The sequence below is a fragment of the Amaranthus tricolor genome, chromosome 3 (genome assembly GCF_026212465.1).
Source record: "Amaranthus tricolor cultivar Red isolate AtriRed21 chromosome 3, ASM2621246v1, whole genome shotgun sequence".
Lineage (NCBI taxonomy): Eukaryota > Viridiplantae > Streptophyta > Magnoliopsida > Caryophyllales > Amaranthaceae > Amaranthus > Amaranthus tricolor.
The window spans coordinates 10,966,564-10,986,563 of NC_080049.1; the positions used below are offsets into that span (position 1 = coordinate 10,966,564).

The 20,000-nt window shown below is 33.5% G+C and overlaps 4 protein-coding genes, 2 non-coding genes and 3 pseudogenes across 6 annotated transcripts in view; 1 reads left to right on the forward strand and 8 right to left on the reverse strand.

Annotated features, from left to right (window-relative positions):
* The window catches only part of LOC130808344 (ATP synthase subunit alpha, chloroplastic-like), a 6,948-nt gene extending 6,005 nt beyond the window's left edge, over window positions 1-943 (reverse strand). The window contains exon 1 of the mRNA XM_057673822.1: window positions 421-943. Coding sequence (XP_057529805.1) covers window positions 421-943 — 523 coding nt within the window. The remainder of the gene's footprint in view (window positions 1-420) is intronic.
* An 81-nt stretch (window positions 944-1,024) lies between these two features.
* Window positions 1,025-2,396, reverse strand: LOC130807926 (ATP synthase subunit b, chloroplastic-like; annotated as a pseudogene).
* A 442-nt stretch (window positions 2,397-2,838) lies between these two features.
* LOC130807923 (ATP synthase subunit c, chloroplastic-like) lies at window positions 2,839-3,528 on the reverse strand. Its single transcript, XM_057673330.1, has one exon. It carries the CDS (start codon window positions 3,082-3,084, stop codon window positions 2,839-2,841), a length of 246 nt encoding a protein of 81 aa, XP_057529313.1. The 5' UTR covers window positions 3,085-3,528.
* A 150-nt stretch (window positions 3,529-3,678) lies between these two features.
* Window positions 3,679-4,660, reverse strand: LOC130807921 (ATP synthase subunit a, chloroplastic-like). The gene has a single exon (XM_057673328.1). It carries the CDS (start codon window positions 4,577-4,579, stop codon window positions 3,836-3,838), a length of 744 nt encoding a protein of 247 aa, XP_057529311.1. The 5' UTR covers window positions 4,580-4,660; the 3' UTR covers window positions 3,679-3,835.
* A 105-nt stretch (window positions 4,661-4,765) lies between these two features.
* On the reverse strand, window positions 4,766-5,700 carry LOC130807922 (30S ribosomal protein S2, chloroplastic-like). The gene has a single exon (XM_057673329.1). The coding sequence runs from the start codon at window positions 5,500-5,502 to the stop codon at window positions 4,792-4,794; it is 711 nt and encodes a 236-aa protein (XP_057529312.1). The 5' UTR covers window positions 5,503-5,700; the 3' UTR covers window positions 4,766-4,791.
* A 55-nt stretch (window positions 5,701-5,755) lies between these two features.
* On the reverse strand, window positions 5,756-9,628 carry LOC130807920 (DNA-directed RNA polymerase subunit beta''-like; annotated as a pseudogene).
* A 180-nt stretch (window positions 9,629-9,808) lies between these two features.
* On the reverse strand, window positions 9,809-15,794 carry LOC130807924 (DNA-directed RNA polymerase subunit beta-like; annotated as a pseudogene).
* A 1,080-nt stretch (window positions 15,795-16,874) lies between these two features.
* TRNAC-GCA (transfer RNA cysteine (anticodon GCA)) lies at window positions 16,875-16,945 on the forward strand. Its single transcript has one exon. It is a non-coding gene; the product is annotated as a tRNA-Cys (tRNA).
* Window positions 16,946-19,598: 2,653 nt separating this feature from the next.
* Window positions 19,599-19,672, reverse strand: TRNAD-GUC (transfer RNA aspartic acid (anticodon GUC)). The gene has a single exon. It is a non-coding gene; the product is annotated as a tRNA-Asp (tRNA).
* Window positions 19,673-20,000: the final 328 nt, after the last annotated feature.

Here is a 20,000-nt window from a genome sequence, read left to right on the forward strand (position 1 = left end):
TATATATATATGTATATATATATATATATATGTATATATATATATATGTGTATATATATATATATATATATATATATATATATATATATATATATATATATATATATATATATATATATATATATATATATATATATATATATATATATATATATATATATATATATATATATATATATATATATATATATATATATATATATATATATATATATATATATATATATATATATATATATATATATATATATATATATATATATATATATATATATATATATATATATATATATATATATGTATATATATGTATATATGTGAATATATAGATATATATATATATATATATATATATATATATATATATATATATATATATATATATATATATATATATATATACATATACGGCTTTTTTACCTGTTTGTCTATCCCCAATAATTAATTCTCGCTGGCCACGTTCTAAAGGGATCATTGAATCAATAGCAATAAGTCCGGTTTGAAGAGGCTCATATACGGAACGTCTCGAAATAATACCGGGAGCGGGAGATTTAAGTAACCGAGATTTCGAAGACGAAATTTCACCCCTACCATCAATAGGTTTAGCTAGGGCATTTATAACACGACCCAAATAAGCTTCACTCACAGGTATCTGAGCAATTCTTCCTGTTCCTTTTACAGAACTTCCTTCTTGTATCAGCAAACCATCACCCATTAATACAACACCAACATTATTGGATTCCAAATTCAAAGCAATGCCTATTGTCCCCTCTTGAAATTCTACTAATTCACCTGCCATTACTTCATCAAGACCGTGAATACGAGCAATGCCGTCACCTACTTGAAGTACGGTACCGGTATTTACAACCTTTACTTCTCGATTATATTGTTCAATACGTTCACGGATAATATTGCTAATTTCGTCTGCTCGAATGGTTACCATGAGTCTTTCTTAATTCTTTATTTCTTTCTTTTTTTTTATTATTGGAAACAAAAAAATAATACCTACAATCGAATAGAAGGACTAATCGGTTATTTCGTTCATCGCACCAAACATGCCAATATTAGCGTTGATGGTCCGTAAATGTAATTCGTTGTTTAAACAACTATTCAAAGTTCCTAGAGCTCCTTGTAAGGCTTGTTGGAAAACCCGTTGTCGGACTTGATTAATCGCTTTTTGTTGTTCAAACTGAATGGTCTCATTTTTGTAATTTTCTAATTGTTCTAAAGTTTTATAAGTTGAATTAATCAAATTGATTTTTTCGCGTTCTATTTCAGAATATCTATTCACTCGAAACTGATCCGCTTCCATTTCGACTTTTTTTAAACGAGCCCTAGCTTTTTCAAGCTGTTCAATGGCTTTTCCGCGTAGTTCTTCTGAATCTCGAATAGTACTCAAGAATCTCTGTTTTCGATTATCTAATAAATCATTTAATGAAAGTAGATTATCTTTCCAATCATTTCAAAACGTTCATGATCCCTTCCCGAACCAAACTTGAATCTTTCAATTCATTTGGCTCTCACGCTCAATTACTTCAATTATTTCGGGCAAATTTCCATACCTTTTTTGAATGTAATGAACCTATCCTCTCTTCTCTGGTCATGTTCCACAAAAAATGGAAACGAATCACTAATCAAGACTAGAATATTTGGAGGACTCTTCTGACCCAAACAAAAAAATAGAAATATATTTATATATTTTAAGTATTAAATATAAGTATTAAGTAATTGTCAGCAAAGTTGTTTTTTTTCTTCAAATCCAATTTTTTTTTACTTTATACGTAGGTCGTCGACTCAGCCTTTGGCATTTATTTACTTAAAATATATTCTTAAGTAAATAAAAAGGATAAACCTTTTTCCAATACCAATAAAAAAAGAAAAAAAGGATTCAAATCTTTTTATCGACATGAGTGTTATATATCGAAAAATTTATAACGATTTTTAATTTAAAATACGTCTCGGTATTAAGTATCAATATAATGGTAGTAAAGAATACCCTGCTGTGCTTCGACTTCAAACAATTTAAGCTTTAACCATGTTAATGGTCCTACATTATTGGTTAATAGAGAATCAAAGTATATTTCCCAACAAATCACGAAATGCTATGGTTCTTACACATGATTTCTTTATTTATTATTGATTCAAAAGTCATTCGTGAAATCATGCACCTTAGAATTTCGCTTTAATTATAAAGACAAAAAGAGGTACAGTTGGTTGAATCCAACCTATTTTTGAAATAAACAACCCGCACACACTCCCTTTCAAAAAAAAATCAATACACCAAGAACTACACTTAGATTTATTAGATTTGTTGTTAAAATATCGGTATTAAACCTGAAACTCCCGGCGGATGGCCAGTGACCCAAGAAAACGAAAGAATCGGTTACATTTTTCATATGATCTCCTCTTATAAATAAACTACAAAAATCATTGTATTATTTCACTTCGTTGGTACTTAATAAATATAAAATAAATAAAAAAAGTTTTGAAAAATTATTTTTTATTTATTTTATATTGAGATTCCCTAATTTCCAATAAGAATAATACTTAATTTTTTGGAATAGAATTCTTAATATTAATTAGGTACTAGGTTTCATGCGAATTGCGAAATACCTCCTTTGTTGCAAGACTTCGCCTTGGAACTTACGAAGGGGAAGGAAGGAAGAAAGCGAGTGGGTAACACTAATTCTTCATCCTCAAATAAGTCCTTCCCGTGGGTTATTTTCGCAACGAATGAGTAATTGTGTAGGAGCGATATTTTACTATAAATGTGAAAAAGAAACCTGCAAATCCAAGACTATAAAAGAAATATGTATTTATCATATTTCTTTTTTGAGATTAAACAAAAGGATTCGCAAATAAAAGCGCTAATGCTACAACCAATCCATAAATTGTTAAAGCTTCCATAAAAGCTAAACTAAGTAATAAAGTACCTCGTATTTTTCCCTCTGCTTCGGGCTGTCTCGCAATACCTTCTACAGCTTGTCCCGCAGCAGTACCTTGACCAACTCCAAGTCCAATAGAAGCAAGCCCTACAGCCAATCCAGCAGCAATAACGGAAGCGGTAGAAATCAATGGATTCATGATAAGTTCCTCACACACAAAAAAAAGAAATGGTTAATGATACAATCAACCAATGCATTAGGACTTAATTATTCCGTTAGTAATATTCATCCAGTCGAAATAACTAAAATAAAAACGCCAAATTGAAATAATAAATAATAATATCATTGAATCATTCGATCATTAGAAAGACTTAATCTTTTTTTAGTTCCTATTTGTTGAGTCTTTCTGAATTAATACAACCCGAGTTTTCCATTTATTTTTTCTAATCATTAATCATTCTTCGATCTTTTTCGTTATTTGATCTGTTTATTCATTCAATTCGCAGTCCTAAACAAAACGGAAAGACTTCAGTTTGGTATCCGAAATTTAAGAAATTTAAGTAGGGCAAATGAAATATTCATTCATATATAACTTGCCAATCTCTAATATAAAATATACATATGTTTCTTCAATAACGTAAACCGGCGATTCTATTTTTAATTCAATCGGATTTTCTAATCATTCTTCGAACCATCTAATCTGCAAGAATTAACTTAAATTGTCATTAGATTCCACATACCTGCGGCACCCCCTCTCTACTAACCAACGCCTTCTTTTCTTTTTTATTTTACACTTCTCGCTCGAATCTTTTTTTTTTCTATTCCGGTTAGACTGTATGAATTTTGACATTTATATGTTCTAGATAACATAGATTATCTTGATAGAATATCTTGATACATAGATATATTACCTGGATCTAAACTAAACGATAGACTCTTCCTAACACTAATCAATGATGACCCTCCATGGATTCGCCTATATAAGCTGCAGGTAAAGTTGCAAAAATAAGAGCCTGAATACCACTTGTAAATAATCCAAGAAACATGACAGGTATAGGAACCACTAAAGGTACTAAAGAAACAAGAACAACAACTACTAATTCATCCGCTAATATATTTCCGAAAAGTCGAAAACTAAGTGATAGAGGTTTTGTGAAATCTTCTAAGATGTTAATGGGTAAAAGAATTGGGGTTGGTTGAATGTATTTACCAAAATAACTTAATCCTCTTTTTGTAAGACCCGCATAGAAATAGGCTACTGACGTGAGTAAAGCTAAAGCATCAGTCGTATTTATATCATTGGTGGGTGCGGCTAACTCCCCATGAGGTAATTGTATGATTTTCCAAGGCAAAAGAGCCCCTGACCAATTCGAAACAAAAATAAATAGAAACATAGTCCCAATAAAGGGAACCCAAGGACGATACTCTTCTCCAATTTGAGTTTTGCTCACGTCTCGAATGAATTCAAGGACATATTCAAAGAAATTTTGACCGCCAGTCGGAATAGTTTGTGGACTCCGAACAGCTATAGCAGCTGAACCTAATAAGATAGCAATTACAACCCAAGAAGTTATAAGTACTTGACCATGAATTTGGAAACCTCCTATTTGCCAATAGAAATGTTGGCCTACTTCCACACCAGATATATCATATAACCCCTTTAGTGTGTTAAGTGAATATGATGGAATATTCATATTGTCCTCTGACAGAAATATAACTTAAAAAAAAATTATTTTGACTCAACCATCGCTTTCTCGACTTGTTTACTTTAATTTTCTATTTAAAATACCGATTAATTAAATAAAATTAAATAATATCATACTCCAAGTTTTTAACTAGTTTTTGAGATTCAGGATATAGGAACCGATGTAGAACTTAGCAAATCCGTTTTTGATTTTATTATGAATCAAGGATTTCTTATATAGCTAGAGCGACCTTCACAAATTGCAAATACTAATTTAGTAAGAATTAATCGAATTGAAGCTATAGCGTCATCGTTTGCCGGAATCGAAATATCTGCGAGATCCGGGTCACAATTTGTATCGATTAAACAAATCGTTGGAATTCCCAAAGTAATACATTCTCGAAGGGCTGTATATTCTTCTTGTTGATCAACGATGATTACAATATCCGGTAATCCTGTCATATACTTGATCCCGCCCAAATATGTTTGCAAGTGAGATAATTGTCTCTTCACCACGGCTGCGTCTCTCTTTGGAAGACGAGCGAGTCTCCCTGTCTTTTGTTCCATTCTCAAGTCCCTGAATTTTTGAAGTCGCGTTTCTGTCGTGGACCAATTGGTTAACATACCCCCCAGCCACTTTTTATTAACATAATGACAGCGAGCCCTTATTGCAGCCCATGCTACTGAATCAGCTGCTTTATTTTTTGTCCCTACAATTAAAAATTGTTTTCCTCTACTTGATGCATCAAAAACTAAATCACAAGCCTCTAATAAAAAACGAGCAGTTCTAGTAAGATTTATAATATGAATACCTTTACATTTTGTAGAGATATAAGGCGACATTCTAAGATTCCATTTACGAGTATCGTGACCAAAATGAACTCCCGCTTCCATCATCTCTTCCAAATTGATGTTCCAATATCTTCTTGTCATTTCTCCCCACACTTTCTCTTTTTTTTATTTTTTTAATAAAGAGATGAGGTATTCTGAAATAAATAATTGTTCCAAGGGAACCTTCTTTTCTACCACGGATTGGCCATTGATATACAACGCAAACCATTAATTCCTTTCTATTTCGTTATTTTTTGAATTTCTTTATTTTTTTACTAATTTTTTTATTACTAAATTAAATAACCATAACAAATATATAAAAGATAAAAAAGATGAATCTATTCTATTAAACCCCAAAAATCATTGTTGTTTTGATCTATCACAGAAATTCTTTGAAAGATAAGAATCAAATAATTCTCTGTGGTAAAACAAAATATCTCTCATTTCTCCCTCGAATAGATTTTTTTTTTTGTTTTCAACGGAATACCCTTATGTTGACTTGAATGGTGTACGACTCCTTTGAATCCGGTCCGAACAGGTATCATTCCCTCTAGAACAACATTTTCTTTTAGTCCTTTCAACCAATCGATACGGCCCCAGAGAGCCGCTTTTGCTAAAACTCGAGCAGTTTCCTGAAAACTCGCTTCGGATATAAAACTTTGCGTATTCAAAGATGCTCGAGTTATTCCCAATAAGGTAGCTCGATAACATATTGCTTCGTCCAAAGCGCGCCCCGTTCGTTCTGCCCGAAATAATCCAATAAGTTCTCCGGGCAAAAAAACATTAGACATTCCATCTTCTGAAACCAAGACTTTTGATGTTATTTGACGTACAATAATTTCTATATGCCTATTATGTATCTGCACCCCTTGTGATCGATAAACCTTTTGGATCTTATTAACCAAAGAGATACGACTTTGCGCTATAGTTAGCTCAGCCCCAATCAAGAATCCCCAAGGAATTCCAAGAATTCTTCTTATACGTTCGTTCCAACCATCAATCCTCTTTTCTAGATTCATAGATATTGAATCAATGGAACGAACTTCTAAAACTTGTTCCACCTTTGGAAGACCTTGCGTTATGTCACCAGACCTCGATTTTTCATATATAAATGTAACTAATGTATCCCCCTCATAAACGATTGATCCATAATGACCATGAACTGTTGCTCCCGGAGTAGCCAAATAGGGCTTAGTCATTCTTATTACTACGGAGTCAAATTGAACAATTATAACTTGACCCGATTTTAAGTATGGTCCATTTTTGGTCATACATACATTTTCACAAACAAATTGTCCAAGATAAATTTTTGTGGATGTCTCTTCACAAAAATTATAATGAAGAAAATACCAATTCAATTTTAATGGATTCAAAATGATGTTACTGCATGGATCGGCATTATAAATTTTTCCATTTTCATCCATTAAATAATACGGAAATTTAATTAGTTGAAAGGTTTGTTTTAAATTGTCAAGTTGCAAAAAATGAGAAAAAATGAAAAAAAGATCTGATTATGAGTTATTAAATGGTAAAATGAAAAAAAAATGAGAAATTGGAAGGGCTGTCCCTAAAGAACCAAACGAATTCCTAATTAAACTTAGGGAATCTTTTTGAATTGATTCTTTGTGAGATTTTACACCTTTGGATGGGAATGGACCTATTCGAAAACATTTGGATGATGAAAAAATTATACAAAATTGAGATTCTTTGTTTATACCCAACAACGTACGAACAGTTCCTTGATTTTGGTTAAATGATTGTTGAAGTTTTGTCTTTGAATAAATGGAATAAAATGGATTCATATTGGTATGATTTGATGCCTCATTTTTTTCTGATAATGGATCATCTCGTTTCCCGATATACGAAATATGGGATTTCACTAAATGGATCCTTAGAAAATATCGAATCATACCGTTTGTTTTTACTTCAACAAAAGAAGCACGGGCCTCTTCAATAGAAGAACTTTTTTTATTTTGATTCCAATTCAATACTAAACAAGTACGTACTAATTGAATACTTGTGTCAGAAATTTCTCGAGTGGCTTTGCCATTTCCATAAAGGATATAATTGACAACTCGAAGTTGCACATTATCCCTTTCCTGCAACAAATACTGAGGGAAAAGTGTTGTTAAATTGATACCGTCCGTTATTTCATATGGGACTACGGGTCGAACCAAAACAAAAGATTTTTTCTTAGTAGGGGTGATCCGTTGGACATAGATCCAATTTTTCAAATCTTTTGAGTCCTTGGAATTTGTTCTGCCTGGTGGTATCAAAATGCCACAATGTCGGGATATTTTATCTGTCTCCCCAGGAAAATGTATATCTCCAGAAAAAATTTTAAGTTCAATCTTTTTTTTTCCTCTCCACTCGGACCACTCCGCCCACTCGGCTTCTTGTATTTAAAGTGATTTGTGTATCTACTCCAATGATACTATTGTTGCGTACCATTATGGACGAAGATCCGGGTAAGATATGAACTTCTTCGGGAATGAAAAAAAACCGATCTACTTTCATTTGGTATTTTGGTCGAAATTCTTTGACTCCTCGATACTCAATCAAATCCTCTTTTTTAACGATTGAATGCATTTATGTAGTCCCATATTTAGTAATTCCCGAACTCTTTCTTCGGTATCGAGGATCATCGAAATAAGCAAAAATACTATTTCTACGAAAAATACCATTTATAGGTATTTCAATTAAGAGACCAGAACGATACCTTAAGTCTTTTTCTCGTTCTTGATTCGATTGAAATGGAATAATGAATCTATTTCTTCGTTTCTTTGCCAATAAATCAGAATTTTTTGCAGGATATATGAGATTAAGTTCGGAATAATCAGGAATCCTATCCTCTTTTTTACTAAAAGAGTACGATAATTTCTCTTTTATTTGATCATTAATGACTGAGGGGTTAGAAATATCTATTTGTTCGAAAGAAAGAGAATGAATGTTCGTTTGATCTTGATCCTTGGAGAGCGAAAAGGGGACTACACTCGATCTGTATGGCCTTCCGGATAATATCCATAAATGACTTGTTTTTGGTAAGAGATGAACATTACCGTATGTAAATTCGGGTGCATGGTACACATCGGTACTCCAGTGCATTTCTCCTTCTGAGTCCGAATAAATATGTTTTCGAACCCTTTCCTTAAAATTCAAGTTAGATGTCCCCCCGCGAATTTCAGCAATCACTTGTTCGGATTCAACATATTGATTGTTTTGAACTAAAAGAAAACTTTTGGGCGGAATATTTACATTATGTAGAGTATCTTCACTCTCAATAGTGACATACAAGTCGATATAACATAGAAAGGCGGGATGTCCATGACGTGTACGTGTGGGATGAACTAAATCCTCATTGAATTGGATTTTTCCATTAGAAGGGGCTCGTACATGTTCTGCAGTACCCCCTGTGAATACTCCGCCTGTATGAAAATTTCTTAATGTTAGTTGAGTACCAGGTTCCCCAATAGATTGGGTTCGAATGGAGTTCGAATGGATACTGGTTGGGTTCGAAGCGTTATGAATCGGTTGACAAGTCCAACCCCGATATCTTGGTTTCGGGTGGCAATGCACCGTGAACCCATATACATATCATCTGCTAATACACGACCGATTAATGTTTGGATAAAAATTCTTTCCGGCATTATGCCGTTCCGAGAAGTTACAGAAATACCTCGAATAGTGCCACAATCCGTTCTACGTACAACAATATGTTGAACTTCTTCGACAAGCCTTCGCGTGAGATATCCAGCGTCTGATGTTCGTACAGCAGTATCCACAACTCCTTTCCGGGCTCCGTAGCAAGAAATGATATATTCTGTTAAAGAGAGTCCTTCGCGTAAATTGCTTTGAATAGGTAAATCAATCATTTGTCTTGTCGCAAATATTCACTTGTAGAATACCATATCTCAATAGATTGACGTAATTTTTCTACCGCGTGTACATTCCCATAATGATGGTGTTTTTCCAAACTCAAACTTTGTTGTTCAGCATCTTGGACTAGCCATCCTTTAGAAGGTATTGTTAAAAGATCATCAATTCCTAATGAAATGGATGTAGCAGCAGCTTGCTGGAAACCCAGAGTCTTTACTTGATCCAGGATGTGTGACGTATATGCCATTCCAAAGTGATCGATTAATCGACTAATAAGTCGTTTCATGGCAATTCCATCTATCGCTTTATTGTGAAAGACCAAATTGGCCCGTTCTGCCATAAGTACCTCCATATTCCGATGAGTAGGATTCGACAATGAATGGGGTTGAGTTAGTGTGATTCGAAAACTTCCTTTTCTTGATCTTAATTCACCTAAAACTTCACAAATTAGAATCCTAGTTAAACCCGAAAGACTCAAATTCCGCTGGGATTGAAGAGTTACGTAGCTTAGGTACAATATGATTTAAGTATACTATGAGCAGGCTTGACAAAATCCTTGTATAGCTTCTTCAATTTCTCGATAAAGAGAAATATGACCAACCGTAGTTCGAATGTATATAAAAAGAATTTCTTTTTTGACACTTCTTATTATTAGATAGAGCGCATAAACCTCATGATAGGTACCCAAAGATTCATAGTGAACTTCAATAGGAGTTTCTTTTGAAGCAATAATGCGTTGATCTAACTGCCACCGGAGCCACAAAGGACTATCTAAATTGATTCTTTTTTGACGATAAGCTCCAATTACATCATAGGAATTACAAAAAAAGGGTTCTTTCATATACTGATAATTATTATTATTAATTTGATCATTTTGATATATTTTTTTAGTCCCTGGATTATACCTATTTGCACAAATACCTCGACGAGTCCCACTCGTTAATATATAGAGTCCAATAAGCATATCTTGAGTTGGTACGGAAATGGGATCCCCGATAGCCGGAGACAAAAGATTCATATGCGAAAACATAAGTAAACGCGCCTCCGCCTGAGCCTCCAAAGATAAAGGTACATGAACAGCCATTTGATCCCCATCAAAGTCTGCATTGAATCCTTTACAAACTAATGGATGTAAACAAATAGCGCGGCCTTCCACTAAAATAGGTTGGAACGCCTGTATACCTAATCGATGCAGAGTAGGCGCTCTATTTAACAATATGGGATACCCCTGCATAACTTCCTGCAGTATTTTCCATACAATCGGCTCTTTTTCCCGAATTTTACGCTTAGCAACTCCTATGTTCGAAGCAAGATGTTTCCTAATTAGACCACGAATTACAAATGTCTGGAATAGCTCTATTGCAATTTCACGAGGCAATCCACATCGATGTAATGAAAGTGAAGGGCCTACGACAATGACGGAACGGCCGGAATAATCGACCCGTTTACCAAGTAAAGTCTCACGAAATCTTCCTTCTTTACCCTCAATTACATCTGAAAATGACTTGTAAACTTTATTATGACCATCCCTCATTGGTTGTCCACGGATTCCATTATCAAGAAGTGTATCTACCGCTTCTTGTACCAATTTCTCTTGACACATTACTAATTCTCCCGGCGTAGATCTACTTGTTGATAATAGATCAGTAAGAGTATTGTTCCGATAGATTACTCTTCTATAGAGTTCATTAATATCCGAACTCATTAATTTACCTCCATCTATTTGAATGATCGGTCTCAACTCAGGAGGAAGAACTGGTAATAGACGTAAAACCATCCATTCTGGTTCGATATTTGTTCGAATAAAATGCTTAGCTAATTCCATGCGTCTAACTAAAAAATCCTTTCGTCTTCCAACTTTTCGGTCTTCCCATTCATTTCTGGTCGGTCCTTCTTCCCCTAACTCTTTCCATTCTGCGAATTAATAATCTATAATAGTTCGCAAATCCAAATCGGCTAATTGTTCTCGAATAGCACTTGCTCCAGTCGATATTTCTCTATTTCGAAATGTATCAAACCCTTGGGTAGTAAAAAAAAGCGGGATGCTGTATTTCCAGGATTGGATTTCATATTCGAATAAACCTCGTAATCGTAAAAAAGTAGGTTTTTTCGCTATAGGCCTAGCAAATGAAAAATTGGGATAGGATCCTATAAGATCTCCCCCCCTTCAAAACCGGACGTGAAAGTTTCCCCTCGTCCGGCTCAAGTAGTTGTAGCAAACAAATAAAGAAAGGAATTCTCGTTTTCAAATAAAGTAGAGAAAATCGCCAAAACAAGATCTACTCCTTACTCAAGTTTCATTGAAGACTAAGAATCATTTCCTTGATTTCTTCGTCTTTTCATTTTTTGGTCTTATTTTGTGAATTCTTTATTTTTATTCAATTTAATTCCAACAAAAATGAACTGTGAAATTCGTGAGTAGTCTCCCTCCCTTCAAATGATGAATCCCCTTAAAAAAAAATAAAAGTAACTTGAAATTCAGAAGGAATTTACTTGTCTATGTATTGTTCTATTCGATCTTTTAGGTCACGACTTCACCTCGACGGTTATACTACAATGCCTTTAAAGCCTATATGCGACGGATAGACTCTTGTAACCATAACATATTTGCTTGCGTATATGAACCGAATTTCTTTCTAAATGAAAAAGAATGGTTAATTCCACAAAAAAAAAGATTTCTTATTTTTTACGAGGTACAACTAGAAATTACTATTTCTTTGTCACGAAATTGACCATGGACCAATTCCCTTTTCATTTGGGAGTATTGAATACCCCCATAACTCTAAGCTTCATGTTCTTCCGCCGAGGAACCATGTCAGATCCAGGGCATCCCTTTTGTATTGAATAGGATGACAGTTTCTCATTTCGAATCTGTAAAATCATAATTTCGATCAAATCACACATCGCAGTATACCAGGCCCTCTAATTCTTTCAGAGGTTTATCTAAAAAATTCGCGATATAACTAGGAAGACGTTTCAAATACCACACGTGGGTTACCGGGCATGCCAATTTAATATAGCCCATTTGATACCTTCGTATTCGAGAATCAACAAATTCGACTCCGCATTGTTCGCAAAATTTTGGGTCTTCTTTTTCATCTCCGATTACTCGATAATTTCCACAAGCACAAATTCCACTTTTTATAGGTCCAAAAATTCTTTCACAAAATAATCCATCTTTTTCGGGTTTATTGGTTTTGTAATGAAAAGTATAAGGTTTTGTCACCTCTCCAACTATCTCTCCATTAGGTAAGATTTTTGTAGCCCAAGCACTTATTTGTTGAGGAGAAACTGATCCAATTCGGAGTTGTTGATGTTTATACTGATCGATCATAGAAAAAAAATTCTAATTTATTCCGATTAAGCTTCCCTCCTATTAATCTGGAAGTTTTTTTCAGATACAAGGAAATGATTCAGTTCCAGAGCTAAAGATCGTAGTTCTCGAACAAGCAGTCAAAAAGATTCTGGAGCATCTTCGGGGTTAGTTATTGTTCCCCCAATGATCGTAGTACCAAGTACTTCTTGGCGAGCTTTAATATGATCCGATTTATAAGTAAGCATTTCTTGTAAAATATGAGCAACACCAAATCCTTCTAGAGCCCAAACCTCCATTTCTCCTACCCTCTGTCCTCCTTGCTTGGCTCTTCCTCGAAGGGGTTGTTGTGTAACAAGTGCATAATGTCCACTAGAACGGCCGTGGATTTTATCATCAACTTGATGAATTAATTTCAATATATAAGGATTTCCTATTATAACAGGCTGTTCAAAAGGATCTCCCGTTCTTCCATCAAATATTCGACTCTTTCCCGGATACTCGGGTTCAAATACCCATGGATTCGCTGTTTGCTTACTGGCTTCATATAATTCTGAAAACACTAGTTTTCTCGAAGCCTCTTGTTCATATCTCTCATCAAAAGGTGCTATTCGATAATGTCTATCTAGCAGACTCCCCGCTAACCCGAGCGAACATTCAAATATCTGTCCTACATTCATTCGTGACGGTACTCCTAATGGGTTAAAGATCATATCAACGGGTCTTCCATCTTGCAAATAAGGCATATCTTGTCTAGGCAAAATTCTGACAATGATACCCTTATTTCCATGCCTTTCAGCTACTTTATCACCTATTTTGATTTCACGTTTCTGTAAAATATATACATGAATCATTTCTGGATTATAACTAGAACCCCCCTTTTTCTGGATCCATCTCACATCAATAACTCGCCCCCTACCCCCTATAGGCAATTTTAGACAAGTTTCCTTTGATGTGGATACCTGAATGCCAAGTATAGCTCGTAATAATCTATCTTCTGGAGCATACGAAGATTCTTTTGCCATCTGAGGCGTTAATTTACCTACTAAAATATCACCTGTTTCTACCCACGATCCCAGCCTCACAATTCCATTTTTGTCTAAATTGCGGAGTAAATGAGCTTCTAAATGTGGTATTTCGCTAGTGACCTTTTCAGGACCTTGACTTGTCACATAAGTCTGAATTTCATATCTCCGTATGTGAAAAGAAGTATAAATATCTTCATACACAAGACGCTCACTAATGAGTACCGCATCTTCAAAATTGTACCATCTGCTAAAATTTGTCTCTTTTTAACGCATTTTCCCCGTGGAATCCGGGGTTTTTGATGCATACAAGTATTTTTGTTGGAACGTTGATACATAACTAATGGAATGTTTATAGTATTGCCATTGCCTGATAAAATCATCTTGTCAGTAGTTGTATAAATAATCTTTCCCTCACGTTCGGCTATAGCAAGAACTCCTGAATCTAGAGCCGCTTGGCGTTCCAACCCAGTTCCAACAATGCACTTCTCGGACTGAGAAAGCGGAACTGCTTGACGTTGCATATTAGAACTCATTAAAGCTCGATTTGCATCATTGTGCTCGATAAAAGGAATCAGGGAAGCTCCAATAGAAAAATATTGGAAGGAAAAGATACTTCGAAGATGAACTTGTTCCCACGCAATAGTCAGGAATTCTTGACAGTATCGGGCTGGAACAACCTGCTCCTCCTGACTACCTTGATTCAGGGCCAAAGAATTTCCGGACGCTAACATATAGTATTCGTCTTTACTTGGTGATAAATAAAGGATCTGTACCCTTTTTGATCTCTCAGAAATTTCATAATAAGGGCTTTCTAGAGACCCCCAAGGCCCAATCCTCGCGTGAATTGCTAAGGATCCAATAAGCCCAACATTAATTCCTTCAGACGTGTCAATTGGACGAATACGCCCATAGTGACTAGGATGGATATCTCGTATCCGAAAACTAGCAGTTCGCCCTGTCAATCCCCCTGGGCCCAAATAACTCAATTTTCTCCCATGAACTATTTGTGTCAATGGATTAGTTCGATCCAAAACTTGAGATAATGGGTGTAATCCAAAAAAAGATTCAAAAGCCGTTGTTAATGGAGTTGAAGTTACCAAATTCTGAGGAGTCGGTATTAATTTATGTCGAATTGCTCCAGATATAGTTCCGCGAACCACATTTTCTAAACGAACTAGAGCCAATCCGAATTGATCTTGTAAGAGATCTGCTACAGAACGAATACGTTTATTTTTCAAATGATTCATATCATCAAGTGTACCCATTCCAAATTTCATTCCGATCAAATGATCCGCAGCTGCCAATATATCCCGCGGTAACAAAAACGTATTGTTTGAGGGTATATCAAGGTTTAGTCGCCGGTTCATATTTCGTCGACCAATCCTTCCTAATTCGCATCTTTGTTGAAAGAATTTTTTTTGTAAGTCCTTACATAAGGATTCCGAAAATACTGGATCCCTACCCACACAAGCAAATTGTTGATAAAACTCCAAAATGGCATTTTCTTTTGACCCTATTTTTTTTTTTTTCTCTTTATCATTCAGAAAAGACAAGAAAATTTCTGGGTAGCAAACATTATCCAGAATTTCTCGTAAATTCGAATCCATAGCTGATGATAGAATTAAAATAGATATTTTCTGTTTCCTACTCACACGAGCCCATATCCTTGCTTTTCGATCAATCTCTAATTCTGATCTTCCTCCCCAATCTGATATTATGGTGCCGGTATAGACCGAAATTCCGTTATGGTCCAACTCGGATCGGTAATAAATACCCGGGCTTTGCAATATTTGATTGATCACAATTCTGTATATTTCATTTACTATAAAAGTTCCCAGGGAATTCATTAGAGGAATATTTCCAATCCAAATTGTTTGTTCTTGCATCTCCCCGCTAGTTTTCCAAATTAATCCCGCGGACACATATAATTCAGAAGAATATGTAAGTGATTCATACACAGCATCTTTTTCTTTTATCAAAGGTTCCGCCAATTGATATGTTTCCACAAATAACTGAAATTCAATTTCTTGGTCTGTATCTTCCATTTTTGGAAACTTATAAAGTTCTTCTGTTAAGCCCTGATCAATGAACCTACAAAATCCTTCAAATTGTATCTGATTAAATCCAGGAATTGTAGACATTCCTTCATTTCCATCCCGTAGCATTTGAACTCAATTCCCTATTTATTGAAAAATCCCATTTTTGGCTCATTCTTCACTGGATCATATAGATCGATCTAGCTCCGATGGAATTTATATTCTGTTTACTAAATCACATAAAATTTGACACAAAAACTCCATATATGAATATACGAAATGTATGAAATACGTATGAACGGGGCAATAAATAAAAGATTCTACTCAAATTTGAAAATGCAACAGATACAAAAGGAAAGGAATTGATAAAACATTTTTATAAAAAGAATTCTGCTACTTAAATACTTAAAATTAGATTTTTCGATTTATATAATTTAGTTTAGTATAGAATATCAGTTCAATTTCGACCATTATTATGATATTCGATATTCCAATCTGATTGGATACCAAAAAATAAACAGATACAGAATTTGATCCCTTCGCCGAGATAAAGACAGAATAATCAGAAACAATATAGAGTTGATTTATTTAACCAATCTTTTGACCCTTTCTTTTGTATTGTATGGTTACAATAAGGATTTGCGGAGAAAAGAGATATTTTTTCCCTATTTAGTACTATTTTGTAGAATTCGTAAAATATGATTGTATTGTAAATCGGGTTATGTTTATTATATTAAATAGTCAATTTTCACACGTGCGGATATCTATTGTATTGTAATTTTTGTTCTTGTTCCGGGGTTTACATATACTCATAATTTTTATTATAATTGAAATTGAGAAAAAGAAAAAAGGAAATAAAGATTTTTCCATTTTTCTTGAAAAGACGCAATACTAATGAGTTATCATATTTATTTTCTTATGTCATTAGGTAAACATAATTTGAAATCAAAATTGAGGAATCGTTCATGAAATTGCAATTAAGTCAATAGTTAATGGTTCCAATTTCTCATGTTTATCATGAATTTTTACTTTTTTAACTGAAAGTCCATATTTTTTGGTATTGATCGAATCAAAAATAAAAAACAAAAGAAAGATTTTAGTTTTAGGTTTTAGTAAGGGATAGCAAGGAAAAGGGATTCAAAATGCAAGTACAATAAATAAAAAAAAATTCAGTAATCCATCCCAAATAATATTTTTGTTTATTCTATTTTGTATCGTTTTGGCGGCATGGCCGAGTGGTAAGGCGGAGGACTGCAAATCCTTGTTCCCCAGTTCAAATCTGGGTGTCGCCTGGTTCTAATTAACAAAACAAAAATCTATAAATCCCTTATCGACTATCGACTACTATAACTCATATAACCTAGAACTCGCGGATTATTCTCCAGTCGAAGGGAAAGAGAGGAGGAGGTTTCTTGATACATACTTTATTCTAAGTATACGAGAGTTCTCAAAAGTGAAAGTTCTGTAAATTCTTGTGGATAGAAAGATTTTTACTTTAGTAAATAGTGGAAGGAATACCGTGAGACCCATTCATTCCCTTCCATTTTGGTTACTGACTGGTCAGCGGGGGGGATTAGTAATTGTGGAAAAGAAAGACGAAATAGAGTTTGTATACAAACTCAAAAAAGTCGCTGAGTACTTAAGGTATTAGATTGGTTCATTAAATTAATAGTACAAAATGGATAGTCCAAAAAATTTTGACTCTGTACCATGCATTTCACTATTATTAGTAAACAATAATGGAATAATTCCTTCATATTCATAGAAATAGGGGACATAATTCACATGGATATTGTAAGTCTCGCTTGGGCTGCTTTAATGGTAGTCTTTACGTTTTCTCTTTCACTTGTAGTATGGGGAAGAAGTGGACTCTAGAAATATTCCTTAATTAATTACTCATTGAGTTTTTAGTTGAGGAATAAAACTGTATCATTTGTTTTAGATTTATAGATCGCTCCAGAAAGTGTTTTTCATTTTTAATTAAAGATAATAAAGAAATGTCAATAAAAGAAATATTTAACTAATTCCCATGTTTATATTTCGATTCGAAACGAAATGAAATCTAGATGATAGGAAATAGATTTGATTTTGTTGTGCTTTATCGATTTCTTTCATATCGGGTTTTACGTGTTAAAAATGGATGAGGTTTACTATTTCTTTTTCATTTCAAAAAGATCGAAGAAGTTTCCACACCATAGAACTCTTTCAAGCATCTATCCACTCGTCAATCAATTCAATTACTTTACTTCTTGAGTTGGCAATGATAAAAAAAGATTACTAAGTTGGTTTTTTTATTAAGATATACCATATTTTTAAGATATACCATATTTTTCTTTCTTTGATTCTTTTGGCAGATACTGCGTTTATATTTTAAAGAACCCGAAATCGCAGAATTCGAGCTATAAAATAAACGTAAGGTAAGAGTTGCCTTTCGATTAGTTCGGATTGATCAGACTGAATCCAAATGGATCAAATAGATGGAGCAAAAAAAGAGAATTGAGGTCGATATGTACATACCATATATGAAGATATATATTGTGGATTGATCGATATTCAATTAAGTCTGTATCTTTATTCGAGTTATAGGACAACTTCCTACACGAAAAAAAAAACACTAATCGAATTAATAGTATGGTAGAAAGATTCATATGAATCTTTCTACCATACTATTAAATCTCATTGAATATTGCTGATTCTATCCTGCTCATTTCAATTAATAAATGAAATTGGAATTTTATTTTGATTTTTCAATCATTTATAAAGAACTAAGAAGTCAAGTTTCATTCAAATTAATCATTTTGGCTGACCGTTTTTACATAAATAATAAGTAAAAAAGCAGTAGGAACTAGAATGAATAGTGCAGTAGCAATAAATGCGAGAATATTTACTTCCATAATCTCATCGTTTTTTTACTTCGCATTAACTCGGGATTTAATCCCATAGAGATGATAAAAATTTTACCTGCAAATTTGAATTCAATGGAATGAATTACTTCTTCATGATATTGAATCAGATTAATATCATGAATAACAATATCTAAGCTATCATATCAATTCGCCGTCGCGAATTGAATAGTATAACATAGGAATATCTTTTATCCATACTGAATCCAAAAAAAAAATGGGATTTGTCATCTAATCAACAATTCCGTTATTTAGCATTCTTTTTTTTATTCTTTTTCCATAATCTGTCGTCTTCCTTGTACAATCAACCATCTAATGAAGTTTCACTTTTCCTTTTCCACTCACACTGGTTACAAAACCCCCAAAACAATAAATAAAAAATAGAATATTCTAGCAAATTCATTTTCATTATTTTTTTAGGATGTTTGTTCTTAGAACTTTTACTTAATAAAACTTTAATAAAAAAAAATTACAAACAAAAGTCTTATTTTTTATTTAGTATTATTAATAATTAAAAATGGAAAATTAAGAAAAAACGAAAAAAGGATTCTTCAGTACTTCATTACAAAGAGTCTAAAAAGGAGGGGATAGGATCTTTCTTTGATCCTTCTTTTCTTAATATCGCTCCTCCTTTTCGTGAATTGAATACTAGGGCGCATATATGAAAAGTTCAACGTGAAATTTGAATGAGATAAAATGTTTGAACTTGAAATTGGTTAGTCTTAATGATTCAGATGGGACAAAACTGGGAACAGAAAGAGAGATTAGATTAATTGGAAAAGTATTTTGTCAAGATAATTTTAATAACAAAAAAAAATGGGTATGAGTCTAGTACTAAATATCTCTTCTAGGAATCAGTTCTAGCTCAAATACTGAAAATTATTCGATTTGTTTGATAAGAAACAACTAAAAAATCCAAAAGGAAAAAATAACTAAGAATCATCAAATGAATTCCTATTGAAAGTCAAATTCTATTGTTGTCCTTTTCCAAAAAAGTGGAAAGATGAGTGGATATATTTTTTTATTTTATTATTGGATCCTTCGGGACTGACGGGGCTCGAACCCGCAGCTTCCGCCTTGACAGGGCGGTGCTCTAACCAATTGAACTACAATCCCAGGGAACTACCGTATAGAGTATCCAGTTTTTTTATGATTTGATTGAAAATATTTCGAGTTAGCATTTTGGTGTTGTAACAGAGCCACAAGTGATATATTGATCTCCACGTGAATATACACTTTAGTGAGAACAACACCAATTACTAGTAAATTTTCCTTGTTTCAAAATCAAGTGAGAATAAATCTTTCAATAAAGAAAAAGGGTTTTCTTTTTTTTTTTCTATTTAGAGTTTAAATATTTAAACTTAAAGATTATAACATAATCTCAATCTAGATCAAAATTTCCATTTCCCTGAACAAAAAAAAATATAGTATATAGCAGAAAATT